We start from the raw sequence: 27,732 nt of genomic DNA, 5'->3' as shown, positions 1-27,732 counted from the left end.
ATTCTTGGCACAGCATTACTAAAAGGTATTTCGCGGCTCTTTTCGTATATGCGTTGTCACGCAAATAATAATAATCACAATAATAATAAAACAAAAACAAAATAAATAGAAAAGAGTAATTTACGAGTTACGCGAAAACTACATCCAGCATCTCTACGATCGTCTCCATGGGAGAATAGCAGCCTGCATTGCTGCGAAAGGTGGATATACACTGTACTAGTGCCGACATTGTGCATGCTCTGTTGCCTGTGTCTATGTGCCTGTGGTTCTGTCAGTGTGACCATGTGATGTATCTGACCCCAGGAATGTGTCAATAAAGTTTCCCCTTCCTGGGACAATGAATTCACGGTGTTCTTATTTCAATTTCCAGGAGTGTATTATAATTTCGGAGGCATTCAAGGTGACAATATTTAGTGACTCACCCTGTATAATGTACGACACATTCAGGAAATATGACGGCACGGAGACATGACGTCATAGACACTGAGATGCGATGAGAAACTGTCGCATCGTGCATGAAGTTTTCATACATTTCTTGTTTACTACTTACTCTATTTACAATACATTTCGGAGTCAGTGGCACCTATAGGAAAAGATGGCTAACATACAACATATATAAGAGCAAAGAGAGAACAATAAGAGTGGAAACCTAAGACCGAAGTGCTCGGTTTGAAAAGTGTGTAAGGCAGGGACGTAGTCTTTCGCCTTACACATCGAAGAAGCAATGACGGAGATAAAGGAGGTTCAAGAGTGGAATTAAGTTCCAATGGAAAGGATGGTGGAAATTGACAGAAGGAGGGTGAAGTATGCGAAGGACTAAGAGAAGATTGGGATAAACACATACCCAAGCAATTCTGAGTACTAAGCTACTTTATACTGTAAAGTCCAGACTGCAGATGAAGCGAGGTCTACCCCGTGATCAGACCTGCACTGGCTGTGTCCAGCAATACAGGGTTACCTAGACGCTAACTGCACAGTGTGCCGGGGAGCGCAGAGCAGCAGTGCGCAGCAGGTGGGGAGGACTTACTGCGCGGCTGCCGGCCGCCGCCGCCGCCAGCAGGGCGGTCGCGCCCCCCTGGGTGGCGCGCTCGCGGTCGCCCCTCTTCAGTACCTCCAGCAGCGCCCTGACGCACTCCGCGTGGTCCCCCTCGGCCGCCAGGTGCAGCGCCGTCCTACCGTAGCTGTCCGAGGCCGTCGCATCCGCTCCCCGAGCGAGCAGCTCCCTCAGCACCTAACACGAACAAAAGTCACTCTCAAGGACCCTGCCAGTGTGGCTCTCCAAGGAGATAGTCACATTATTTCCACAGGTTATCTGCCAGTCATCCTCAGTTTACTCACAGAAGACTAACGAAGACTTTATCTTTACACCGCTTAATTAGAATGCTGCGTGTATTTTGCATCTGTGAAAGGGGTGGTACATTACCAGACTACTTCGTGGGCAGCGCCAATTAGAGTCTCCCAGCACGAAACAGGTCGTTTCTATGGGTTGACTATGAACACTTGATGATGAAAATACACATGTACATACACAACAGGGAAGCCACCATATTGCGGATTTCGGTGGATACCCTGTATTACTATTAGTCATTTACTTTCCTGTTCTACGCACAAACTGAACAAGGAAAAATCGTCTATGCGCCTCCGTCTCCATAATCTTATCTTCATGGTCGTTACGCGAAACGCAGCCCTTCTGGATTCAGTGACAGATGATCCGTTACACATACGGTTGGAACTTACAAAATACTATATCAATACAGTATAAGTTGAATAAGAAGGAACGCTGTGACTGTTAAACATCGTTATTCAAAGACATGGACGAATTTCCATACCAAACCCGAGTTTTAAATTTCGCACTTAATATATCGTCCATGCAGGAGGATGGCGCCAACATAAAAAAGTTTGACTATCAGACAGACTCCCGTACGGAGAACGCAGTAATGAGCACATCTGGTGTAACGAAACAAATGCGATAGTTGAAAGCAAAAGAGTTGCCATGTCCTGATGGAAATCCAGTTGGATTTTACAAACTGTATTATATGGCATGGACTCCTTACTTAGCTTGCGTTTATCGTGGATCTCTCTCCCACTGCAGAGCCCAAGCTAATAAAAAAAGTGCGGATAACTTCTATGTATATGAACAGTAAAAGACTGGCCCTGAAAAATTACAGACCATTATCTTTAACATCGCTTTGAGCCAATTCGAAAATAATAAATATCTGACCGCGTAGTTAGAGGCGCCATGTCACTAATCGCGTGGCCCCTCCCGCCGGACGTTCGAGTCCTTTCTCGGGCATGGGTGTGTGTGTGTTGTCCTTAGCGAAAGTTTAAGTTTGTTTCAGTAGTGTGTAACTCTAGGGACGATGACCTCAGCAGTTTGGTCCCTTAGGAATTCACACATTTGAACGTTTTTTATAATAGATTTTCTGGTGAGCGAAAAGCTTCTGTCCAAAAGTGAGTACGGTTTTAGAAGGCATCGCTCGTGCGAAACTCAGCTTGTCATTTTCTTACATGAGATCCTGTCAACCAAGCATGAAGGGCAAGAGGCGAATTCCATATGCCTAGATTTCCGTAAAATGTTTGACACAGTGCTACACTGCCAACTATTAATGAAGTTGAAATCATATAGAATAAGTTTCCAGGTATGAGTGTGGTTCGAAGATTTCTACGTTTCCACGACGGCGAGTGTTCACCAGAGATAGTCAGGAGTTCCCCTGGGAAGTGTGGAAGGACCAACCGTTATTTTTTTGCCAGCCGGAGTGGCCCAGCGGTTCTAGGCGCTACAGTGTGGAACCGCGCGACCGCTACGGTCGCAGGTTCGAATCCTGCCTCGGGCATGGATGTGTGTGATGTCCTTAGGTGACCTAGGTTTAAGTAGTTCAAAGTTCCAGGAGACTGATGACCATAGTGCTCAGAGCCATTTGAACCATTTTTTGTTATTTTCTTTATACATAAATGATCTGACATACAGGGTAAGCAGCAGTGACGTATGGGAAGGCTTGTAGCTGAGAGACTGTAGATATTAGTGGTTATCATGAATGGCAGCTAGCTCTAAATCTAGAAAAATGTAAGAATGCAGATAAGGAGGAAAGGCAAACCCATAATGTGGAAGTAGAGCATTAGTAACATGCTCACTGACGTAATGACGTCGATTGTCCAAGCATAACGTTGCAAGCCAGTTTGAAATGGGAATGAACATATAAGGATTCTAGTAGGGAAGACGAATGGTTGACTACCGTATATTGGGAGAATTTGAGAAAAGTGTAGTTCATCTGTAAAGCAGACAGCTTGTAGGTCACTAGTGCGACCCACTGTTGAGTCCTGTTAAAGTGTTTGAGTTCGGCAACAGTTCGAATAAAAGGAAGCCTTCAAAGCTAGATTTGCTGCTAGTAGGTTTGAACAACACGCAGGTATTATGAAGACGCTTCAGGAACTAAAATGGGAATCATTGCAGAGAGCACGACATCCTTCTTGAGGAACACTATTGAGAAAATTTAGTTATGGGATGTGAGTCTGACTGATGAACAATTCTACTGCTGCCAGTTCACATTTCGCGTAACGACCATGAAGGTAAGATTACAGAGATAGGGGTCGTATGGAGGAGTACAGGCGGGTTTTCCTTGCTCAGTTTGTGCGTAGAACCGGAAAGTAAATGACTAGTAGTAATACAGGGTACCTACAGACACGCACAATATGGTGGCTTCCCTGTTGTGTATGTATGTATATATTTTCATCATCAAGTGTTCATAGTCAATCCACAGAAACGATCTGTTTCAATGCTGGGGACTCTAATTTCCTAATATTCTCATCAAGGAAATTAAAATTTCTAACTCGCAAATGTGCGAATGTCCATAAATATAAAAAGGGTGTAACCGCCAGAACGTTGAATGCAAGCTTGCAAACGTGCATGCATCGTGTCATACAAGTACCGGATGTCATTTTGTGAGATGGAGTTCCGTGCCTGTTGCACATGGTGTGTCAACAGATAGACGGCTAATGCTGGTTGTGGATGACCGTGAAGTTGACCTCCACTGATGTCCCAAATATGCTCGATTGGAGACAGATTTTGTGATTGAGCAGGCCACAGACAGACCAGTTGCAGGTCCTCAACAGGGCTCCTTCTAACCACAGCTATCATTATAGAACCAGCTTTCATCAGAAAACACAACTGACCTCCATTATTCCTTCCAGTGGGCTCTCAAATGACACACTGAGGTCTCAAACGGCAGTGGTTTGGGGTAAGTGGAATGTACGCTACGGAACATCTGGCTAAGAGCTGTCTGAGCCGTGATCACTTCGAACTATGAGTTTTCTTGAACGTCGCTCTCTATCTGTGTTTGGTTTCCCGCTGTTGTAGCAGTTATTCCAAGTTTCTTTCCCCTTCTACGTGCGGCAGCAGTGATGTGTATCGATATTTGCACTGTGAACCATCTTTGGTCTTGTGCATATAGTTTCCGGCTAGGGGGACTGAGGGCAGTCGGTCGGTTGGTGGGGATATCTACGTGCGGTGCAGACAGCTGGGTCTGCAGGAGGTCCCTGCGCAGTGTCGGAGCGTGTGTGGAGCTGTCTAATCGCTACGAGCTTCGTGGCTCACTGACCCAGGACGTCAAAGTCGAGTGGTGTGTTAAGTACTCAAGCCACGCCAGTTCATGGTGTGTCATTCTTTTCATTGGTTCGCTGTTGGGGATCTTTTCCAGTGAGACACACTGAGTATTTGTAGTGGTGACATTTAGCCGCCATGTGGTGGAATTAACTATATTGGTTGACTACAATTCAAGTGCACCAGCGGAATTTTCTGCCTTGTGGCCGTTAGTGTACCGGTTATCTGCCCTGGCCACTAACGTAACTTCAGGCAGTGTTCTTTCCTCACCTGTTGTCGCTGTCTAACGCGTTGTGTAGTTTTTACAGCTTAATACATACACATATTTGATTGTGGATAATTACGTCCGTAACATTTTGTGCTTGAGTTCTTATGTACCGATTGGTGTCAAGCAACTCGTTTTGTCGCTCGGTCCGTGGCTGTCCCTTGGTTGGGTTACCGACAGATCAAGTATAGCTAGGCACACTACCTCTCTCACCTAACTGAACGAGGGCAGACCGACCCATTGGAGGATTCTGAGTGCCGTTGTCTTAACTGTCTTTCTCACCAGTGTTTAATTGTCTGTTTATAATCTATCATAGCCAATGACTAAAAAAAAAATTCTTCGTTTTACTGTGTTTTATGTAAACTAAAGGTCTCCATCTTCGTATGTTCGAATTTCGGCAAGTGGGTATTTGATGAAAGTTGTGTTGTCTTTTCTTTAAGTGTGGTTTCAGCTACTTAAAACTTAAGGCTTGTGGTTATATGTTTTTAAAATTTTGGAAAATTAACTATGGTCCTTTAGCCTTGGAAACTTATTCTTAAAATTACCTGTCAAGCTTAAACATTGCGGCTTGGAACCTTACTCTTAAAATTACCATTCAAACATAAAAATTGGAGCCTTCTGCCATTCAAAGGTTATGGTAATTTATTTTAAAATCTTGAAAATTTTATTATTGGTCTTCAGCCGTTTGTATTGCACCTTGTTTATGTTTGCCTGTCCACCCTTGCCTTGAGGCTTTCAGCCTAGCTGTGATATATATGTATATTTTAATTATTTTATTTGTAATTGTAACTGCGTGTTTTCAGTCACTAGAAATTTACCTTGTTGATTTTTAAGATTTCTTGTTTGGAGGCCTTCAGCCATGACAGATTTGGAGTTTGAAACTCATAGGTGTAAAAGTTCGTCTTTATTGCCACTTTGGTTGTAAATGTGTTATTAAATTACAATAAATTACAATTTTGGAGTGAAACCAACCGACACCTTATTTGGCCCTTTCCACAATCCTAATCACCTGTTCTGCTTAGCGGGTATAGCGGGCAACTCACTGGTACCAGAGCGTCGTTACGCTTCTGCTTACCAACCTAGTTGCTCTCAGTTTCACTCTTGTTTCGATAGTGTGTGTGGCATAGTATTATTTAGCTTGTTATCGTTTCAGGTGTTAATATTACGGCAGTCACAGTATCTGGGGATTTGCCTGCTAACAAGAGACCATCTCATTTACGAGTTGGCAGTAAGGCGTCAACCGACGGAGGGTAGTGTTCCAGAATTGGTAGCCCGTTTGCGCGCGGTCTTGCACCTCAGCAGTGATCAGTGAGACAGGTGCGGCCATCCGATTTCTTTTTGAGGCCCTTAGAGGCATTGAGGATACTATTGGTCTCCTAGAAGAAACGCAATCTAGTGACAGTCAATTTGGGTCGGTTGTGGGCACAGCTGGTGTATTTAACTAATCGGTTGGCTGATTTGAGTGCGTTAGATTTGGGAGAGCATCACAAAAAGTTGGCCGCTGAGTTAACAACTCTGGTGAGCGTGTTGCAGTTTAAGCTTACATGCTTGGAGTTGGATGGGAGGAAGTTCGAAGATAGTGACTTGCGCAATCAGGGGGAACATTGGGGCCAGGCCGGGGGTGGCACTGTTCCAGTGGCTGTTAAGTTGCTGCTAAGTTGCCTAACCCTCTGACTTACTTCTTCCAGGGTCTGACCGAATTGATAGTAGAGCGAATTGATCCTGCAGAAAATCTGTTGTGGTTGTTGGTTCGTCTCGAACAGCACGCGGACGCTTTTCGCGCTCCGCACCACGTGATCCTGTAGTGGATATACCCACTAGCTAGAGGCGAGATGCAGAACATCCTCCATAAGCAGCCTGAGACCTGGGAAGAACCCCGTGATGTGGTTGTAGCAGCATCCGCATAGCCCCTTGAGAGCCACGGGCGTCGGGAAGTTGCAGGGCGCGACATAGTGACCGATTCCAGATTATCCACATCCGTTGAAGTTAGCAAAATGGAACCCGAGCGTTGTTTCAGTTGCAGCAGTACAGCTCATTTGGTACGCTCTTGTGATCAACCTCGTGCTCTTAGAGCTAATAGACGACGCCGGGTTGGTACGCGAACCCGGGTTCAAACCTTTAGGCCTTGGTGTACTCGTGTGTCACCCCCGCATCATCCCCTTTGCCTTATGTTTGTACTCGGGTAGGTAGCGAGCCCTTTTGCGCTGTCTTCGATTCCGGTAGTTCCTTGTGATGATTGAGTTTTGAGTGGTTTTTGGAATTTGGGAATCTTACTAGAATTAGTTCGGTCCCGTCCCCGGGAAGGAGATGTCGGGTGGCCAACGGCCAGGTGTTACCTTTGCAGGGTTGGGTCTGGGGGACTGTATCGGTTGCTGATTTTTTTTCTGGCCTGTATCTTTAGCCTTGGTTAAGGGACTGCCTGTTAATCTAATATTGGAGTGTGATTTCATTTATAAAACCGGGCTCATCTTGGATTATTCTGGGAGCACCTTTTCCTTTAAGTTCTCTCCTGGTGAGAAATTGGGCCTTTGCGAGTGCGCTAAACCTGATGTATGGCGAAGTGCCGGGACCTTCGGCGTAGAGGTTGCAGCTAATGAATTTGATCTGGCCCATCTCCTGCACAATCAGCGTCTCAGCTACGCGATTTGTTGCACAGTTTTTCTCAACTGCTTAGCGATAACCCGGGTGTCACCAGCGTTCTTGAACATAATATCAGTTAAACCGATGACACCCCCATTAGGGAATCTCTGTACCGCCTCTCACCAACCGTTAAGATACTCAGGACTAGGATATTTCAGATGCTGGAACAAGGAGTCATCAGACTCTCTACTTCTGCTTATGATTCTCCAATTTTTCTTGTACCTAAGGATCAGGGGCGGGATTTCAGACGTGTCGTTGACTACCGGCGTTTAAAAAATGGCTGGTTCAAATGGCTCTGAGCACTATGCGACTTAACTTCAGAGGTCATCAGTCGCCTAGAACTTAGAACTAATTAAACCTAACTAACCTAAGGGCATCACACATATCCATGCCCAGGCAGGATTCGAACCTGCGACCGGAGCGGTCGCTCGGTTCCGGACTGTAGCGCCTAGAACCGCACGGCCACTCCGGCTGGCTGGGCGTTTGAACGCCAAGGTTGTACTCGAATCAGTACCTTTGGCGGATTTGCATAATTCTTTTACTTAGTTTGCCGGCGCTAATTGGTTTACTGTTCTTGATTTCAATCAGGACTATTATGAAATTCCGTTGGCTGAAGAATGTACACATGTCACTGTACTGATTGGAACTTGTTCAACAGAGTCCCCTTTGGTTAGCTACCGGAGCGGCGGTGCTTGCTCGTTTATTGGATAATATTCTTGCGGACTTGAAGTTAATCTGTGTCTATAAATATTTGGACGACTTGGTTATCTATAGTCATTCGTTTCAGGATCATTTTGAGCATATCGGGCAAGTTCTTTTGAGGTTACAGCGAGCTGGTCTAATTGTTAAACCCAGTAAAATTATGCTAGCTAGGAGGTAGGTATCTTTTTAGGCCATATAGTCTCGGGTCAGAGAATTCGCATTGACCAAGAGCAGACGAAATCCCTGCGGGCATTGCCTCCACCTGTTGATAAGCGGGGAATCGCTAGATTTATAGGCATGGCATATTACTTTAGGCGTTTTGTGCCCAATTTTGCTCAGCTGGCGGCACCCTTAATTCAGTTACGCCGTAGAAGGGTGTGTTTTGAATGGGGCCTGCCCAGGAGGCCGCCTTTGAGCTCTTGGTTAAAGAGACAGCTCAAGTAAGCAATATCGCGTTCACCTTAAACAAGTTAAGTTCAGGTAGCTCGGGGCTCAAATTAACCCCTTCCTGGGTTAAGTTTGAGGAGGGTGGTTGAGCCGTGTTCTCTCCGAACTATGAGTTTTCTTGAACTTCGCTGCCTATCTGTGTTTGGTTTCCCGCCATTGTTGCGGTTAGACCATGGTTCTTCGTCCTTCTACGTGTAGCAGCAGTGATGTGTATCGATATTTGCACCGTGTACCATCTTTGGTCTTGTGCATATCGTTTCCGGCTAGAGGATCGGCGGGCAGTCGCACAGTTAGTGCAGACCAGGAAGGATATCTACGTGCGGTGCAGACAGATGGGTCTGTAGGAGCGTGTGTGGAGCTGTCTAATCGCTACGAGCTTCGTGGATCACCGACCCAGAACGTAAAGTTGAGTGGTGTGTTAAGTACTCAAGCCACGCCAGTTCATGGTGTGTCATTCTTTTCATTGGTTCGCTGTTGGGGATCTTTTCCAGTGAGACACACTGAGTATTTGTAGTGGTGACATTTAGCCGCCATGTGGTGGAATTAACTATATTGGTTGACTACAATTCAAGTGCACCAGCGGAATTTTCTGCCTTGTGGCCGTTAGTGTACCGGTTATCTGCCCTGGCCACTAACGTAACTTCAGGCAGTGTTCATTCCTCACCTGTTGTCACTGTCTAACGCGTTGTGTAGTTTTTACAGCTTAATACATACACACATTTCATTGTGGATAATTACGTCCGTAACATTTTGTGCTTGAGTTCTCATGTACCGATTGGTGTCAAGCAAGTCGTTTTGTCGGTCGGTCCGTGGCTGTCCCTTGGTTGGGTTACCGACAGATCAAGTATAGCTAGGCACACTACCTCTCTCACCTAAGTGAACGAGGGCAGACCGACCCATTGGAGGAATCTGAGTGCCGTTGTCTTAACTGTCTTTCTCACCAGTGTTTAATTGTCTGTTTATAATCTATCACAGCCAATGACTAAAAAAAATTCTTCGTTTTACTGTGTTTTATGTAAACTAAAGGTCTCCGTCTTCGTTTTACTGTGTTTTATGTAAACTAAAGGTCCCCGTCTTCGTATGAGTAAGTTTGAATTTCGGCAAGTGGATATTTGATGAAAGTTGTGTTGTCTTTTCTTTAAGTGTGGTTTCAGCTACTTAAAACTTAAGGCTTGTGGTTATATGTTTTTAAAATTTTGGAAAATTAATTGTGTACTTTAGCCTTGGAAACTTATTCTTAAAATTACCCGTCAAGTTTAAACATTGCGGCTTGGAACTTTACTCTTAAAATTACCATTCAAACATAAACATTGGAGCCTTCTGCCTTTGAAAGATTATGGTAATTTATTTTAATATCTTGAAAATTTTATTATGGGCCTTCAGCCGTTTGTATTGCACCTTGTTTATGTTTGCCTGTCCACCCTTGCCTTGAGGCTTTCAGCCTAGCTGTGATATATATATGTATATTTTAATTATTTTATTTGTAATTGTAACTGCGTGTTTTGAGTCACTAGAAATTTACCTTGTTGATTTTTAAGATTTCTTGTTTGGAGGCCTTCAGCCGTGACAGGTTTAGGGTTTGAAACTCATAGTTGTAAAAGTTCGTCTTTATTGCCACTTTGGTTGTAAATGTGATATTAAATTACAATAAATTACAATTTTGGAGTGAAACCGACGGACACATTATTTGGACCGTTTCCACGATCCTAATCACCTGATCCGTCCAGCGGGTTTAGTGGGCGTCTCACTGTCCTTGAAGTAACCAATCTGTATCGTATTATCGCTGTGGTTCAAACTGCTGTTCGATTTGCTGTTGCAGGCGCAGTACGATGCCCCACAGCTACTGGATTAACACGAATGTCTTTCCTCTCAGTAGTGCCATGTGGTCGATCTGAGACCGGACTACCTTCCCGTGACAACCGCTGCGAGCCATGGTATATAGCGGTTATATTTCTGGCATAGCCTTCTACAGTATCACAAACGGAACATCCAGCTTCTCGTTGCCCTCTTAGTCAACCTCGTCAACCTCAATGAACTCTTGGAAATGGCGTCTTGGTCGTCTGGAAGATACTCTTGACTAACATCAGCTCAGTACGTCCAATTTGAAAGGTAACTAAACGTCCAATTTGAAAGGTAACTAACGCTCACGACTGTCGCAGCGTGTATTAAAGCAAATCTTATTTTCATCATTATAGTGGTGCTACCAGCGTCACTCTTGAGCGACTGGAGTGAAGTCGGAATAGATGTCATCTTTCAGATGTTGGTGCTCTGAGCACTATGGGACTTAACATCTATGGTCATCAGGCCCCTAGAGCTTAGAACTACCTAAACCTAACTAACCTAAGGACATCACACAACACCCAGCCATCACGAGGCAGAGAAAATCCCTGACCCCGCCGGGAATCGAACCCGGAAACCCGGGCGCGGGAAGCGAGAACGCTACCGCACGACCACGAGCTGCGGACAGGAACCCTCTGTTCCCGTTTTTTTTAAAAAAACAATTGCTTCCATGGCTTGGCGATAAACACATAATGATGCAAATATAGTTTGCGAATCCGGTCTTGTCTTTAAAGGAAGACTTTTTACAATCGCAGCGGACTTCCTAATTCAACTTGGAATATTTCGGCTGTTGATGCCCTACATACAATATGCTACGTTCAATGTTGCATACCTTAGATGTCATACTAAGTGCACCATCGAGTGATGCTCCCTCAAACATCAATGCTGCACTCACATTCTGTAACCAACCAAGTCTGCAATTGCCAAACATTGTATCTCCACTGGACGACTAAGATACAACAAAATTGTGGCCAGAGAAACATCTTTTTGTGACTGACAAATCATTAAAGAATGTGCATGGTGGAAAATGTGATGAACCGTGATAGTAGATACTAGCTGGACAATGTGTGGAACCCTGTTATTGCCGCAAAATGTTCTAAGAGAAGATGTTAGTGTATGCTGATAGGTACCGCGAGAAGCAACGCTGAGGACAGCTAATGCCACCAGTGATTTCGCTGCCAACCCTGTAGTGTAGGCAGCCGGTCTCCATCATCCTCGCCCATGTGAGGAACATACACAGCATACTAATTCATTATCGTTTGGAGGAAATCTTTGTCAGACGTTAATGACTCACCAGAGAGTAACTAGCAGTGGTCCAGTCAAAATATTGTTCAGTCTTAGCGAACTGCGACTAGCTGCGAAATATGAAACCTATTTGAATATTCGGGTCACCATAAAAATTTGCAAAACCGAGAAACAAGTTCTGTCACAGGCACTGTTCTATCTTTTTCGTCAGACCACAAATTCATGAAATCTGTTCTTTAATACTATTTACTAACAAGATCTTAATTTGCTTCATCGGCATGGGATCTGTAATGGAGTAGTGCACATATCTACGGAAATAAGTTCAATATTAGGTGCTGTGGGTATGCTTAAAAATGAAGTGTTGGTGCAGAAGTGGAAAGTAAAGAATCTTAAGATCTGGAGATCCTGATTAGCTGTTCATGACTGGCTGGATAGAATGCAGTCCCGAGTGAGACAGGTGACGAGCCGAGACCAGGCAAAGTCCTTGACCGTTCTAGGAGAGAGTCGACGGGCCAGCCTAAAATATACTAGATCCGCCAAAAGCTGAGCCGACTAATAACACCCCTGCATTTAAGTTAGTCATATGTCACGTAATATAAAAATTTATTCCTAGATAGTCGGTCTCCCGCCAAGCCATCGGAAAAGATGAATTACATTTTCAAAAGTACTGATTATATAAAATGGCTTTATGAAACAGGATACCACTTTGGAAAGCACTTCATCCTGGGACTCGAGAGCGCTGGACGCGTAAGACTTCTTCTTCCACACTCGCCAGCTGGCAGTTAGGTTTGACTATAGTGATGCCTACAATGGTGAGACCTTTTTTATCAACTCCCTTGTGTTATTGACGCTGCTTTCTCATATCTGGAACGAATGCCCAGTCTAACAATTTGGTGCGTATAATTGTAATTAATGGTATAAACACTCCTTCCAAAGAGTTAACTAAACTGTATTGTAGGTGGTGTCTTATAATTGTAATAAATTCTTGACTTAGATTTGTTATTTCTGGGTTGGTAACCCAGTGGCGATCTTGAAATTTTCATTAGCTTTTGCTGATGTTGCTTCACACGCTGACTGTAGAATGTTGGGTGTATCCGTTGCGTGACAGGGCACACAGGTGAAGATATACGTGGGGGTCAATTGAGTGTGACCAGTACAATACAGATTTCAGTCCGCTGGTTTCTGCAGGTTACGGAATCCACTCGTACAAGCAGAATACAGCAATTGGTAATTCTAGTTCTTACGGTGGATGCGAATAATGTCATATTGATTTTCATATATTCCACTTTTCTCGCCATCACATCCTCATAATGAGCCTAAAACGTCTTAGAACATAACGATAGCATGTGCAACTGAAGGTCAAATCAGAAGCCACAAATTTATTACAAAGCACTGAATGAAAATTTGTAAAAAATATAACTGTCGTCTCAATAAAGATGGACACTTTCACTGAGACGACTGCTGCTTAGTTTCACCTTTGTAGTCAGAAACCAAATTTTCATCCCCAGTGCCAACCTTTGAAATTCAGCTCTTGTGTAAATCGGTATGCAGTCGACAGCAAGCCTTGCTAATATGTTCCAAAACGCCGCTTTTAAAAATAGGATTTTTCCGGAGCTCATAACTCGGGTTTCATTGGCGATAGATAGGTAGGATCAAGTGTTCTGGACGTCCGTCACGAACCATTTTTATACCCAAAAGAAGGATCATCTTACTGTAACTATCTTATAGTGCAAGATCAAAGTTTGAATATTACATAGTTCGTCCAGTTTAGGCAAATGGAGAAAATCGGTTGCTTCTTTTTGCATTAGATGTTGTCTACGGAGCACTTTAAGGGGCTTATAGAAACACAATTTTGTTCATGCACGGTTGCTGAGGAAAGACGAAAAAGGTGTTTTTCACCGTTACTTCGCCATCAGCAGCGGGTATCTGAACAACTAGCTGCAGCGAAGTGCTCAAATTTCAACGGTATGTTCTCTAGGCATTTATCTAGAAGTACTAACTTCTCGTTCCCAAAAATCTTTATCATTTATCGAGAAAACACTAAAAGATAGTTCTTGGGTATCAAACCCCAGCCGCGGTCTCCTAGACGGCTGCACAGTGAATGGCTGCAATTTATACGATATATTCCTAAGACGGCAATTCGAACAACCTTGAAAGTTTGTTTGATATCCGTACACGTTTCGGAGATGAAGAGTTCCAAACTTACCCTACTTTTACACGTAAAATAATATAATGTGGGGCGAAAACGTAGTTTGTAAAGTGGCGTAAAGTGTCTCTTTTATTATCAGAAAGGTTCTGGAAACCTATGCTGTAGTGATGGTGTGCACATGTGTCACTTTTTTGTACGTAAAATCCGGTCTGATGTGTAAAATTAGTTTTGCGTTATTTCTGTTTCACACAAGTAAACTATCAAAACTTTATTCGCCTTTTTTAAGCTTCGATAGGAGCATTTTTGCGCTGGCAGTCTCACACGTGATGCAGCTTCTGATCGACTTGAAGCTGTCGTTGGAAACTCCGCTGCAATCTTCCTCGTGCTCAGTTCTTCCGACAGAATGCGTTCTCACGTGCTATCTCTACTATCTTGTAGGATCAGAATCTTCCCTTTCTAGACATATCTGGTGTAATGCCAGTCATTTTCAACCATTCCGGAATGGTCGTCGTAATCAGTCAAAATCTAGCCATTTTGGAAACGCATATACCAGTCGTATGTTTCTGACCTGAACAGTTGTCTCCAAAAGATTGCTTGAGAATGTGAAACAACCTCGTGTACTAACATACTGCTCTTTCAGATGAGCTACTAAAAAACCGCGAATTAGCGGAAACACGACACTTTAATTATATTGACCAATTACTTGAAAGGATGCCAAAATTTTGAGACTTAATATCCGGAATGTGCATGAAAGATATCACGATAAAATATCTGCTCCCTCAATATCGTGTATGAATAAGTAAACATGCCGTTTTCTGGTGTTGTTTTGGTATTTATTAATGTTATATGTTATTCTGCAAATCCATATTTTATTTGGCTATTGTATACTACATTTGTGTCTGATTGTATTTATGTGTATTTTGTTTGAGGTATTCACTAGGCTGCAGGCGGTGTTGCGTTCGAGGCAGTCGATGGTATGACATAGGCGCAGCTGCGGCAGGGAGTCGCCATCGCCAACTGCATCTTCAAGGAATAAGGCACATGGAAGATTCCTTGAACCCCAATTAACAAGGGAGAAGAAGAAGAAAACAAAAAAATGGCTATGAGCACTATGGGACTTAACATCTGTGGTCGTCAGTCCCCTAGAACGTCAAACTACTTAAACCTAACTAAACTAAGGACATCACACACATCCATGCCCGAGGCAGGATTCGAACCTGCGACGGTAGCAGCCGCGCGGTTCCGGACTGCGCGCCTAGAACCGCTAGACCACCGCGGCCGGCAAGAAGAAAACACAAACTTTAAAGTAATAGCTCCTCAGTCTCTTATCTGAAGACCTTAGATAAACGTCTACAGCAGCATACTATGAGACATCATTCTTTGTGTACGTAATTCTCGGAATAAATTAGCCTACTAATTTAAATGGATTGAATAATCAAATATGCAGTAGTGTACTGCACGACCGGCCATGCTCACGGTTCAACTGTTACAAATTTATGTAACACCATCAAGCATGTAGACCGTCATTTAGAAGGAAACCGTGCAAGGAGAAGTAGTCGGAACCATGAGGTAATTTGTGGCATCTGAATTTCTAATGATTCGCGAATGCCAAGAAATTATACTTCAATGTTAATACCACAACAAATCGTTGTCACGAAGAAATAATACTCTATGTGATCAAAAATATCCGGATACCTGCCTGAAAATGACTTACAAGTTCGTGGTGCCCTCCATCGGTAATGCTGGAATTCACTATGGTGTTGGTCCACACTTAGCTTTAATGACAGCTTCCACTCTCGCAGACATATGTTCAATCGGTTGCTGAAAGGTTTCTTGCAGAATGGCACCACATTCTTCACGGAGTGCTGCACTGACGAGAGGTATTGATGTCGGTCGGTGAGGCCTGGTGCGAAGTCGGCGTTCCAAAACATCCCAAAGTTGTTCTATAGGATTCAGTTAAGGATTCTGTCCAGGCCATTTGATTACAGGGATGGTATTGCAGTCTAATCCCTCAGCCACAAGCGGGGCATCATGGACAGGTGCTCGATCGTGTTGAAAGATGCAATCACCATCCACGAATTGCTCTTCAAAAGTGGAAAGCAAGATGGTGCTTAAAACATCAGTGTAGGCCTGTGCTGTGATAGTTCCTCGCAAAACAACATGGGGTGCAAGCCCCCTTCATGAAAAACACGACCACACCATAATAACACGGGCTCCGAATTTTACTGTTGGCACTACACACGCTGGCAGATGACGTTCACCGGGCATTCCTCATACCCACAGCCTGTCATAGGATCGCAACATTGTGTACATTGATTCGTCACTGCACATAACGTTTTTCCACTGTTCAGTCGTCCAATGTTTATGCTCCTTATACCAAGCTAGGTGTTGTTTGGCATTTACTGGCGTGATGTGTGGCTTATGAGCAACCCCTCGACAGTGAAATCCAGGTTTTCTCACCTCCTGCCTAACTGCCATTTACTTGCAGTGGATCCTGATGCAGTTTGGGATTCCTGTGTGATGGTCTGGACAGACGTCTGCCTATTACACGTTACGACCCTCTTCAACTGTCGGCGGTCTCTGTCAGTCAAAAGAAGAGGTCGGCTTGTACGCTTTTGTGTTGTACGTGTCCCTTCACGTTTCCATTTCACTATCGCATCTGAAACAGTGGACCTTGGGGTCTTCGGTGTGACGTCATAAGCGAGTGACTGCGTGTGAGATCGTTCTCCAAGATTTTATATATTTTTAGGTTTCAGATACATATTTTAACGGTTTTTGTGATAATATTTACTATATAAGTGACTTATTAGTGGTTTCTTCATTCACCTCTGCCTTTCTTGTGTTGTGACCTGATAATTGTGAGTGTTTCGTATCGAGCAACGTAACCTCTTACCTGTGTTTACATTCCGCGCTGACCAATTGCAGCTGTAGCGGCGCATCGAAAGCTAAGTACTAATTAATTGTTTGTGTATAGTGGTTTATTTAGGAACTTTAGTAGTGTTCAACCGGAGTTTTTTTGTGTTTTCTGATGAAATAATTTCAGAAGAACCTTTTGGGAACTGTTTACAGCTTCATTACTGTGTGATTAGACGTTTGATTCTCTTTCTGTGTTAGACTTTTGTTATATTCACATTTGTTGTTTGTTAATACTGTTAATAATAGTAGTTACTTCCCTTGTAGAGTAAGTTTGTGATTATTGTAGTCAGGTTTTTAACATCTTCTTATTGTAGTAGCGAAACTTAGAAAAAGTAAAATTTTAACATGAGTGAGAGGTGAGGGCTTTGCCATAGGTTCGTGAGTAGTGGATTGCGGTGTGAGGCTTGTTCGAAGTATTTTCACTGGGGGGGGGGGGGGGGGAATGCAGTGGGGAAGCCAGTGGGCATTCTGGTGAGATCCTCTACTGGAACTGCAGGTTATGTAGCAAGAGTAAGTTGATAGAGGACCAGGAGCCTAAGATCTGTGCCCTTCACGTGCAGTTGAAAAACGCACAGGAGGAGCTAGATAGGACGAGGAGGGAGAAGGGGGTTGGGGAATGGGAGCTGGCTGTTGGCAAGAGATCTGCTGGGAGAAGAAGATTTTCAGATAGTTAGGTGTCTACAATAGATATGACCAACTGTCAGAGTCTAGTGGAGACGAATCTCTAGTAGCTGTAGATGTAGGAAGTATGCAGCAGACCTCAGTAGTTACGGTGGCTAGAACAGTTGCAAAGTCGAAGAAGAAGGTTCTGCTGTTAGGTAGTTCTCATGGCAGAGGTGTAGGCCAGCAGTTGCAGGAAGCGTTGGGGAGTGAGTACCAGGTCACCAGCATTGTGCAGCCTAATGCAGGATTGGCTCAGGTGACTGTTAACATAGGGGGGTTATGTAGGGTTTTTACTAAAGAGGATCAGGTAGTGATTGTGGTTGGGGCTGGTAATAGTATTGATAGGGATGGGGAGTATGACATAGATGGTGACCTGGAAAAGATAGCCACTCAGACTGGCAACACGAATGTGCATTTCGTGGAACTGTTTCAGCGTCACGATCGGCCTCATCTTAATACAGCCGTCAGGCGTAATAACATGAGACTTGAGGGTGCGCTAATGACAGAAAGCATGGGTCACATTTCAGTGGTGTCAGTGGAGTCTATCAGCAGGACGGGTTTCACTAGACATGGCCTGCATCTCAACAGGTATGGGAAGGGGAGGTTGGCAAAGCTTATAGGTGACAGCATAGGTGGGGTGGTGGGATCACTCATGGGAAAATTCCTGGAGTAGTGGGTGTTAGAGCTGCACCTTTTTTAGATTGAAATCACCTGATAGGTATTCATGAAGGGAAGTCTCTCTAACAAAGGAACAACTTTTGACAAAGCTTAGGTATCCGAGTAATGAGGGAATTAGTATATTTCATTAAAATATACAAGGTATTAGAGATAAAGTTAGTGAACTGCTTATAGATGTTGACTCTGAAATTATCGGTATATCTGAACACCTCATAAATAAGGAGATAATTCAGAGACTTCCTTTACCAGGATACAGGTTGGCTGGCAGCTTTTCGAGGAGCTCTTTGCGGTGTGGGGGAGTAGCCATGTATGTGAAAAACGGCATCCCATTTGAGTCAATTGATGTTTCAAAGTATTGCACTGAAAAGGTGTTTGAATGTTGTGCAGGTGTGGTTAAATTTAACAGAGCTAAACTTCTAACTGTTGTTATTTATAGATTCCCAGACTCCGATTTCACAACATTTTTGCTAAAGCTAGAGGAGGTTCTTGGTTCACTTTATGGGAAATACAAAAAGTTTGTTATATGTGGTGACTTCAATATTAATTGTATAAGTGATTGTGCAAGGAAGAGGATGCTGGTAGACCTCCTTAATTAATATAATCTTATGCAAATCGTATTCTTTCCAACGAGAGTGCAAGGGAACAGTAGAACAACCATAGACAACATTTTTGTTCATTCCACATTACTAGAAGAGAATTTTGTTAGCAAAAAGGTGAACGGCCTTTCAGATCATGATGCACAAATTTTAATTCTAAAAGATTTTTGTGCTGCAACACGCTGTTTAGGAAAGCTGATCCAGTTGCTGATGAGACCTTTGTAAACCTTATCAAGGAACAAGTGTGGCAAGATGTTTATAGCGCTGATACAGTAGATGATAAATATAATGCTTTTCTCAAGACTTTTCTTGTGCTCTTTGAAAGTTGTTTTCCGTTAGAACGTTCAAAACAGGGTACTAGCACAAACAGACAGCCTGGGTGGCTGACTAGAGGGATAAGAATATCTTGTAGAACAAAGTGGCAATTTTATCAAAACGTAAGAAACAGTCAAAATCTAAATGCAGCAGCCCATTACAAACAGTATTGTAAGCTGTTTAAAATTGTTATTACGAAGACAAAAAGTATGTGGTATGCAGATAGAATAGCTAAGACTCAGGATAAAATTAAATCCATATGGTCAGTCGTAAAGGAAGTGGCTGGTCTGCAGAGAAGGGTCGAGGATATAGAATCAGTGTGTAGTGGGAATGTCCGTGTTACTGATAAGTCGCATATATGTAGAGTATTTAATAATCACTTTCTGAATATAGCAGGTGAACTAAATAGAAACCTAGTCCCAACAGGGAATCATATAGCGCTCTTAGAAGAAAGTGTTCCGAGACTGTTACCTGAAATGCTCCTCCATGATACTGACAAGAGGGAGATTGAATTAATAATTAAATCACTAATGACCAAGAACTCTCATGGATATGACAGGGTATACAGCACAATACTGAAGCATTGTTCTATGTATGTTGACAATTGATAATGTTGACAATTTTAGACCTATTTCTATGCCATCGATGTTTGCTAAAGTTATCGAGAAGGTTGTATATACAAGGTTACTGGAGCATTTAAATTCACATAATTTGTTGTCAAATGTTCAGTTTGGGTTTAGAAATGGTTTAACAACTGAAAATGCTATACTCTCTTTTCTCTGTGAGGTTTTGGACGGATTAAATAAAGGGTTGCGAAAGCTATGTGTTTTCTTTAACGAAGGCTTTTGACTGTGTTAACCACAAAATATTACTGCCTTAGTTAGACAATTATGGAGTAAGGGGAGTAGCTTACAATGGGTTCGCCTCTTACTTTAAGAACAGAAAGCAGAAGGTAATTCTCCAAAATATTGAGAGTGGTAGTGATGTTCAGTCCCAATGGGGCACTGTTAAGTGGGGCGTTCCCCAAGGGTCGGTGCTGGGGCCACTGCTGTTTCTTATTTATATAAATGATATGCTTTCCAGTATTACAAGTGATTCAAAAATATTACTGTTTGTTGATGACACCAGCTTGATAGCTAAGGATCTTGTATGTAATATTGAAACAGTATCAAATAATGTAGTTCATGAAATAAGTTCGTGGCTTGTGGAAAATAACTTGATGCTAAATCACAGTAAGACTCATTTTTTACAGTTTCTAACTCACAATTCAACAAGAACCCATATTTTGATCAGACAGAATGGGCATATTATAAGCGAGACGGAACAGTTAAAATTCCTAGGCGTTCGGATAGATAGTAAGCTGTTGTGGAAAGCCCATGTCCAGGATCTTGTTCAGAAACTAAATGCTGCTTTATTTACCATTAGAACAGTATCTGAAATAAGTGACACTTCAACACGAAAAGTAGTCTACTTTGCATATTTTCATGTGCTTATGTCGTATGGTATTATTTTTTGGGGTAATTCTTCTGATTCAAAAAGGGTATTTTTGGCTCAAAAACGGGCTGTTCGAGCTATATGTGGTGTAACTTCGAGACCCTCTTGTCGACCCGTATTCAGTAGTCTGGGAATTCTGACATTGCCCTCATAGTATATATTTTCTCTAATGTCGTTTGTTGTTAGCAATATTAGCCTATTCCCAAGAGTTAGCAGATTTCAGTCAGTTAATACTAGGCAGAAATCCAATCTCATGTGTAATGCACTTCCTTGACTCTTATGCAGAAAGGAGTGCAGTATTCTGCTGCATCCATTTTCAATAAGCTACCACAAGAACTCGAAAATCTTAGCAGAAGCCCAAACTCTTTTAAGTCTAAACTGAAGAGTTTCCTCATGGCTCACTCCTTCTATTCTGTCGAGGAGCTCCTGGAAGAGCTAAAAAAGTAAGCAAATTCCAGTGTTACATTCTTGATTTTCTTTATTTAAACTTACGACTTGTCACCTGAATATGTTTTTTTATATTTCATTTTATCTGTTTCTAATATCGTGTTATAATTTCATGTATTGACTCGTTCCAGGACCATGGAGATTTCTCCTTAATTTGGTCCCACAGAACAATAAATAGATAAATAAATAAATAAATAGGGATGTTTAGGAGTGTGGAAATCTCGGAAACAGAGGTATGACACAAGTGACACCCAGTCACCTTGTAACCTCCCCCTCACTTATCGATCTTAATGACAGTAAAAATTTAACCGCATGCACCTAATGGAAATTTGGGAAAAGCAATCGTCACCGAAGTTAATCTGTCAGTAAAGAGGGAGGAAAGTGTTACATCTAAATGAAAGGAAAAATGCGAATGAAATTGGTGGAAATTAATTTTGAAAAGGGGTAAAGTTAATAACGAAAGTAAATGTGCGGTCTTTACGTTAACAATTAATGGGCGTTAATTAGGTATTTGAGATTTGGGGATAATTACGGTCGCCAGTCCTATGGACAACTACTATAATAACTGAATGCGTATATAATTAGCGCTAAAAGCGTGGCAACTGAAGGCTGAGACCTGTTGTGTGAAAACTGAATGTTTGTCAGAAGTAATAAATTTCGCTACCCTCTGCCTTAATTTAGCAAAAGAATTAATAAAAGTGTAAAATTGAGAGTTAATTTAGTGACTGAAATTAATAGTGAACTTTGTTTCTGAAGCACTACGAAATCCAATGAAATACGGTTAGTCTTGGGCTACCTCAACAATCATTTCAAAAGCTACTTCAATCTACGCAATTTAGAAATAAGAGATTTAACTTTGAACTTGAATTAAATGATTCTGAACAATTAACAATAGTAAAATTTAGTACGTACCAAGCTGAGCTGCAGTCACTGGTAAGCTAAAATATGGTAACAAAACTCGCACTCTGAATTTGTGCTTGCGTAATCTAAATATTGTAGCCAGCTATGAATACTTTAACTGAACTTTGAAATTAAAGCAGTGAAATGGAATGATATTACTTTAATATTACTTTGAATATCAACGACACTCGGGTTCATTCCGGAAATGAAGGGACCCTGCTTGGTAATGCAATTGGGACAATGAGCAACAAAGGTTTATGCTAAGTTGCTGTAATTTTGTGAGGCAAATGGAACAATTTTAAAAGCTGAGGTCTGCCATACAGTTCTAAAACGTTACGTGCTTTCAGTCTTCCTTGATGGTTGACTGAAGGTTTGAAGTCGTCGATCGAGGAGGTGGCGACAGTCAGTCATTGTCGGCCAACGCTGTTGCAGAAGCTGGATGTTGGCACGCCTTCTTCTCGACACGGTCACCAGGCGAAACGGGCTCTTGATGTGCGCCAGCTAATGCTTCCCGCCCGCGACACCGTGTCGGAAACTATCACAGCAAGTCGAGCGCAATCACATGCTGCCAAACCCCGAAAGCGCGGCAACTCGCGGGAGCGTCACACAACACACCTGCTCCACCGCCCTACTCCAGCCAGACCCTGCTCTGCCCGCGCTCCATGCGGCAGAGTTAACACTACCAAAGATCCTAAACACTTTGGTTCTCCACACGACCTACCGATGTAATCGTTCGATAGCATAGTTTTCCCTAGGCCAGACCCAGTGTAAAAATACAAATAATATTTACGAAACAAACCAACTATACATCGACATAAATATATATATATATATATATATATATATATATATATATATATATATATATATATACAAATAGTAAACCAATTACAATATATAAAGACACAGAAATGTCATATCTTCAGGTAACAAAATAAGGAAAAATATTTATAGTACAATAGATGGAAAGAAATAGGAGGATATGCATTTCCAGCGTTACAACCTGAACACTGCTCGAAGTCAGTGAGTTCTGCAGAGCGCCCCATTCAGCTCTCTCACGATGTGTAATGACTACTGATGTCGCTGAGTTCAAAAATTGTATAAACTGTCCTTAGTGTCCAGACAATTACTATCACTCCATCCAGATATTACAGAGAATCTTTCAGCGGTATCCTGGAACTGGGTAGACAGCGCCACTTTGGAACTGGCTGACCGGACTGAACGACAAACTAAGGTTCGTCAAATGACTAAACACGCCGATTCGAAGACTGAACGCAAGAAGACATGCCAGGAAGACGTAGCATGTTTAATCTCACGCAGAAGACTTTGGAAGACGCAAAAGTTTCGGTACTAGAGGAGAGTCGGAATTTTGCAACTACTCCAGGGACCATTCCCATCCGAGATATGATTAGTGGAATAGAGCAGGCTTTTTCGAAACGTCCTAAGGATGCTGCCGAAGATATTAGGCGTGACACATGCCGCAACTTAAGCTTCACCTAAGAGGTCCAACTTTAACATCACCTCAGCTGAAAGGAATGCTCTACGAGAATTGAGAGAAGACGGGCTTCTCTCACGCACAGAAATAACAGCAAGATATACAAACTGCTCGACGACCCTGCATACAGTAAATTAAAAAATGATTCGACGGGTAGGTCCCAGAGAAAGACTTTGGAACTAATCAGGAAGAGATCGATTCCAGCGCAAGTCGCTAAGGGTTTGCGTCAACAGGCTGCAGTGCCTCCTAGATTCTATGGCCTACCCAAGATCCAGAAGAATGGGGTGCCTCTCCGTCCCATTGTAAGTAACATAGGAGCACCTATTTATTTCGTTGCCAAATATCTGACATGACTATTGGGACCTCTCGTAGGCAAGTGCGACCATCATATTTGAAACTCTAAAGATTTCATAGATCGCCTGAAAACTCTTAAATCGTAATCGTCGGATCACTTAATAAGTTTCGATGTTGTGTATTTATTTACAAAAGTGTCCTTCCAGGTTTATTTGGAGTTCATTAGCAACAGGTTTGAAGAGGACATAGTAGCATTATTTAAACATGTGCTTACTTCAACATACTTCTTAATTCATGACCAATATTTTGAACACGTGGACGGTGTCCCCATGGTAAGCCCTCCCTCCTGTGATTGCTAATTATTTTATGGAGGACTTTGAAGAAAAGGCATTAGAGTCAGCCACTCTCAAACCCCCTTGTTTTCTGTGTATGTGGATGACACACTTGTGGTGTGGCCACATGCACTTGATACTTTACCCACATTCCTTCAGCATCTGAAATATCTCCATCCGATTATAAACTTCACAGTGGAAGTGGAGAAATATGGTACTTTACATTTTCTTGAAGTTTTGGTACAAAGGAAACCAGGGGGAACTTTGGGACACAGCGTCTATCGCAAGCCAATGCATACAGATCTATATCTGCAGGTCACAAGCTGCCACCATCATGCACAGTGCGGTAGTGCATTACGTACGTTAGTTCATAGAGCACTTGCAGCATCTTGTCCTGAAAGCCTATAGAGTGATATACAATATTTGAAGACAGTCTTCCGACAAAATGGTTATTCTGAGAGACAGGTATGTAATGCATTCAGGCCCGGGAGTTCACTCTATGGAACAGAATGAAGAAACGAAGACACCCGCCATTTTGGCCTTTTTGCCGTATTTTGGTGCCATGTCGCCAACAATCGGAAGAGTACAGTCCTAGGACAATAGAGATTTAAGAGTGTTTTTCAGTCACCTGCAAAACTGGGGAAACATGTTGGGTTCGGTTTGTAAGTAGGCTGTTTATGTTTTCTTTATGTAAGTTTGCTGTTTATGTTTTTTATTGGCAACGTTACATAGCACTCTGTATGAAAATCACTGGCTGTGCTGTGTGCAGTATGTGGCTAGTTTGAATTGTTGTCTGCCATTGTTGTCATGAACTGCTATAGCTGGATGCGAACAGCGCATAGCGCTGGGCAGTTGGAGGGGAGCCGCCAGCAGTGGCGGATGTGAGGACAGAGATGGCGGAGTTTGAAATTTGTAAAAATTGATGTCATGAGCTGCTGTATATATTATGACTATTGATGACTATTAAGGTAAATACAGTGTTTGTTCTCTATTAATATCTTTCATTTGCTAACTATCCCTATCAGTAGTTAGTGCCTTCAGTAGTTTGAATCTTTTATTTAGCTGGCAGTAGTGGCGCTCGCTGTTTTGCAGTAGCTTGAGTAGCGAAGATTTTTGTGAGGTAAGTGATTTGTAAAAGGTATAGTTTAAAGTTAGTCAGGGCCATTGTTTTGTAGGGGTTATTGAAAGTCAGATTGCGTTGCGCTAAATAATACTGTGTGTCAGTTTAAGCACAGTCTTGTACAAGTTGTTCAAAGTGGACGTTTCGTACGTATAAATCCCTCTAAGGGGATGTTTCATATGGCGACCCTGCCAGGATACCTCACTGAAATCTTCTGATTTTTTCTTGTAGTTTGTGTATTTAGTGTAGCTTTTGTTTATTGATAGTGCGTAATTGTAGAGAGAATCTCCTTTGTAGTTGCAGTCTTTCATTGTTGTACAGTAAAACAGTTGTGGCATGCATGTAGCTTTGCGCCAAGTATTTCGCAGCTGCAATTAACTAGATATTATTTTCAGTGCTATGTTAATGTGTTCTCTTATTTTGCTCTTCAAATTGTGTTTTTGTGTGTTATCGTGTGAAATATTGTCTCAATAATGGCGTGTGAAAAACGTAACACTCGGCTCCAAAGTAAACTAAGAAACGACAGTGAAGACGAAAGCAATTTGTTAGCGCCACCATGTAATGAATTAACTAATATTCAAAGTAGTAATTTGGTAACTGTGCATAGGGAAATGGAGCGGGCGTCAAACAATGGCGTAGGCAGTGAAACAGGTAGTGAACAGGGAAGCATTATCGATCGATCGGTCGGCAACAGCTCGCCTCAGGAATCCGAAATGACAGAACACAATATGGCAAATACTGTAGACTTAGGTTTTGGGTCCTCACCGGTTTCTCAAATGAGTCAAGACACATTTTCTGCTTGTCAAAATGTGAATGCTGCCGGTGAAAACGCACTGCCAAAGAGCATAGAGAAACAGATTCCAGACACTAATACATTATTATTGCAATTAATGCAAAAAATGGAACAACATCAGAGACGAACACAGCAACAGTTAGACACAGTGGAACAAAATCAGAGACAAACACAGCAAAAGCTTCAAAAGTTAGACTCATTGGAACAAACGCTTGAACAAACGCGTGAAGATTTAACTACTGAGTTACATAAAATCGAATCGAAATGTCAAAAAGTCTGTAATGACGTAAAAACACAAATTTGTGAGCATTTCCAACCTATTTTTTCGCTGCATGAAAATGCATTACAGAATCACGAAGCAGCCATAAAAGAACTGCAAACCATTGTTCATGAAAATCATGAGACCTTGTGGGCTAAAATTGACTCAGTTGCATCTACCGATTCGGTTACGCAACTGGCAAAAACTCAGGAAAACTTAAAGAACACAGTAGATTCGATTTCAACACAAATGGACACTCTGAAACTTGGTTCAGAAAAACACACTGAGGAAATGTGTTCACTATCGGAGAAAGTAGCTGAACTTTCGGATCAGGTCACTAACTTATCTACAAAGGTAGATGATGATCTGAATGACACAAGACCCGTAGCCTTCACTGACACAGAAGACTATGAACAAATAAGAAAATTCAAACAAAATCAAAATCAAATTAATACACAGTATAAAAGAGAAATCCGGGAAGTACAAGATCAGTTGACGCAGGTGATACAAGAATTACGTATTTCAGAGGACACTCGCGCCCCAATACTGGAAGAGGGACATAGAAATACGGAAAAGCCACAAAATAATAGCACAGGGCATTTCGGTAATTATGAAAGAAATTGGCAAGGTACACCGAATTTTGAGATGGAACCACCGAAACGACGTAACAATGACCGATATGTGACTCGCCGACATGATGATTTTGACTATAAGCTGTTCATTACTACACGTAAATTCAAAACATTTAAGAATTCTGGCAACGACATTCATCCACAAGCGTGGCTCCATCAATTCTCTCATTGTTTTCCTCCCAACTGGTCATTAGAACACAGATTAGAATTTATGTGTGGCTACTTGGAGAATGAACCAGCTGTAAGAATGCGATCGGTCATTCACGATTGCCACAGTGAAGGAGAATTTTACCATGCCTTCCTCTCAGCATATTGGTCTCGAGCTACACAAGACCGCGTAAAACATAGCATCATGATGATGAAACACTTTGAACAATCTGAATTTTCCAGTCTTGTCAAATATTTTGAAGACATGTTGCACAAGAATCAGTACCTATCAAACCCATACAGCCCCTCAGAACTCATCCGCATTTGCTTAATCAAACTGCCTGAACATTTACGACACATTATTTTGGCAGGACGTTGCAAAGACGACATTAAAGCTTTTCGGGGACTGTTACAAGAACTGGAAATTGACACAGACAGTCGCGGGATGCGAAAACAGGAAAACAATCACTACAGGTCACATCCGTCACAATTCCGTGACGACAGAAACAATAAATGGCCACGACAAACCTATTCTTACAACGTAAATCGTGACCAAAACAGACACCACCCATATGATAACCACTGGCAGAGTAATAGTTACAGGGAAAGATCACCTTTCCGCGGTAATGACTATCACAGAGACAATCAGAGAAACAGACAATATGGGACCCAAAATAACTATTATCAAGGGAGACAGAATAACTTTAGACGCAACGGTCCAGCGCGTAGTTACGATTCAAGGAGAAATTCTCCACCATGTGACCGAC

The 27,732-nt window shown here is 42.4% G+C and overlaps 1 protein-coding gene across 1 annotated transcript in view; it reads right to left on the bottom strand.

The window, feature by feature from the left end:
• Positions 1–958: 958 nt before the first annotated feature.
• Positions 959–27,732, bottom strand: part of LOC126176431 (serine/threonine-protein phosphatase 6 regulatory ankyrin repeat subunit B-like) — a 42,264-nt gene continuing 15,490 nt past the window's right edge. Inside the window, exon 2 of the mRNA XM_049923588.1 lies at positions 959–1,231. Coding sequence (XP_049779545.1) covers positions 959–1,231 — 273 coding nt within the window. The remainder of the gene's footprint in view (positions 1,232–27,732) is intronic.

This window comes from Schistocerca cancellata, chromosome 3 (genome assembly GCF_023864275.1).
Source record: "Schistocerca cancellata isolate TAMUIC-IGC-003103 chromosome 3, iqSchCanc2.1, whole genome shotgun sequence".
Lineage (NCBI taxonomy): Eukaryota > Metazoa > Arthropoda > Insecta > Orthoptera > Acrididae > Schistocerca > Schistocerca cancellata.
Note: the sequence above shows the minus strand (reverse complement) of the source record. Positions and strands in the feature narration are given on the sequence as shown.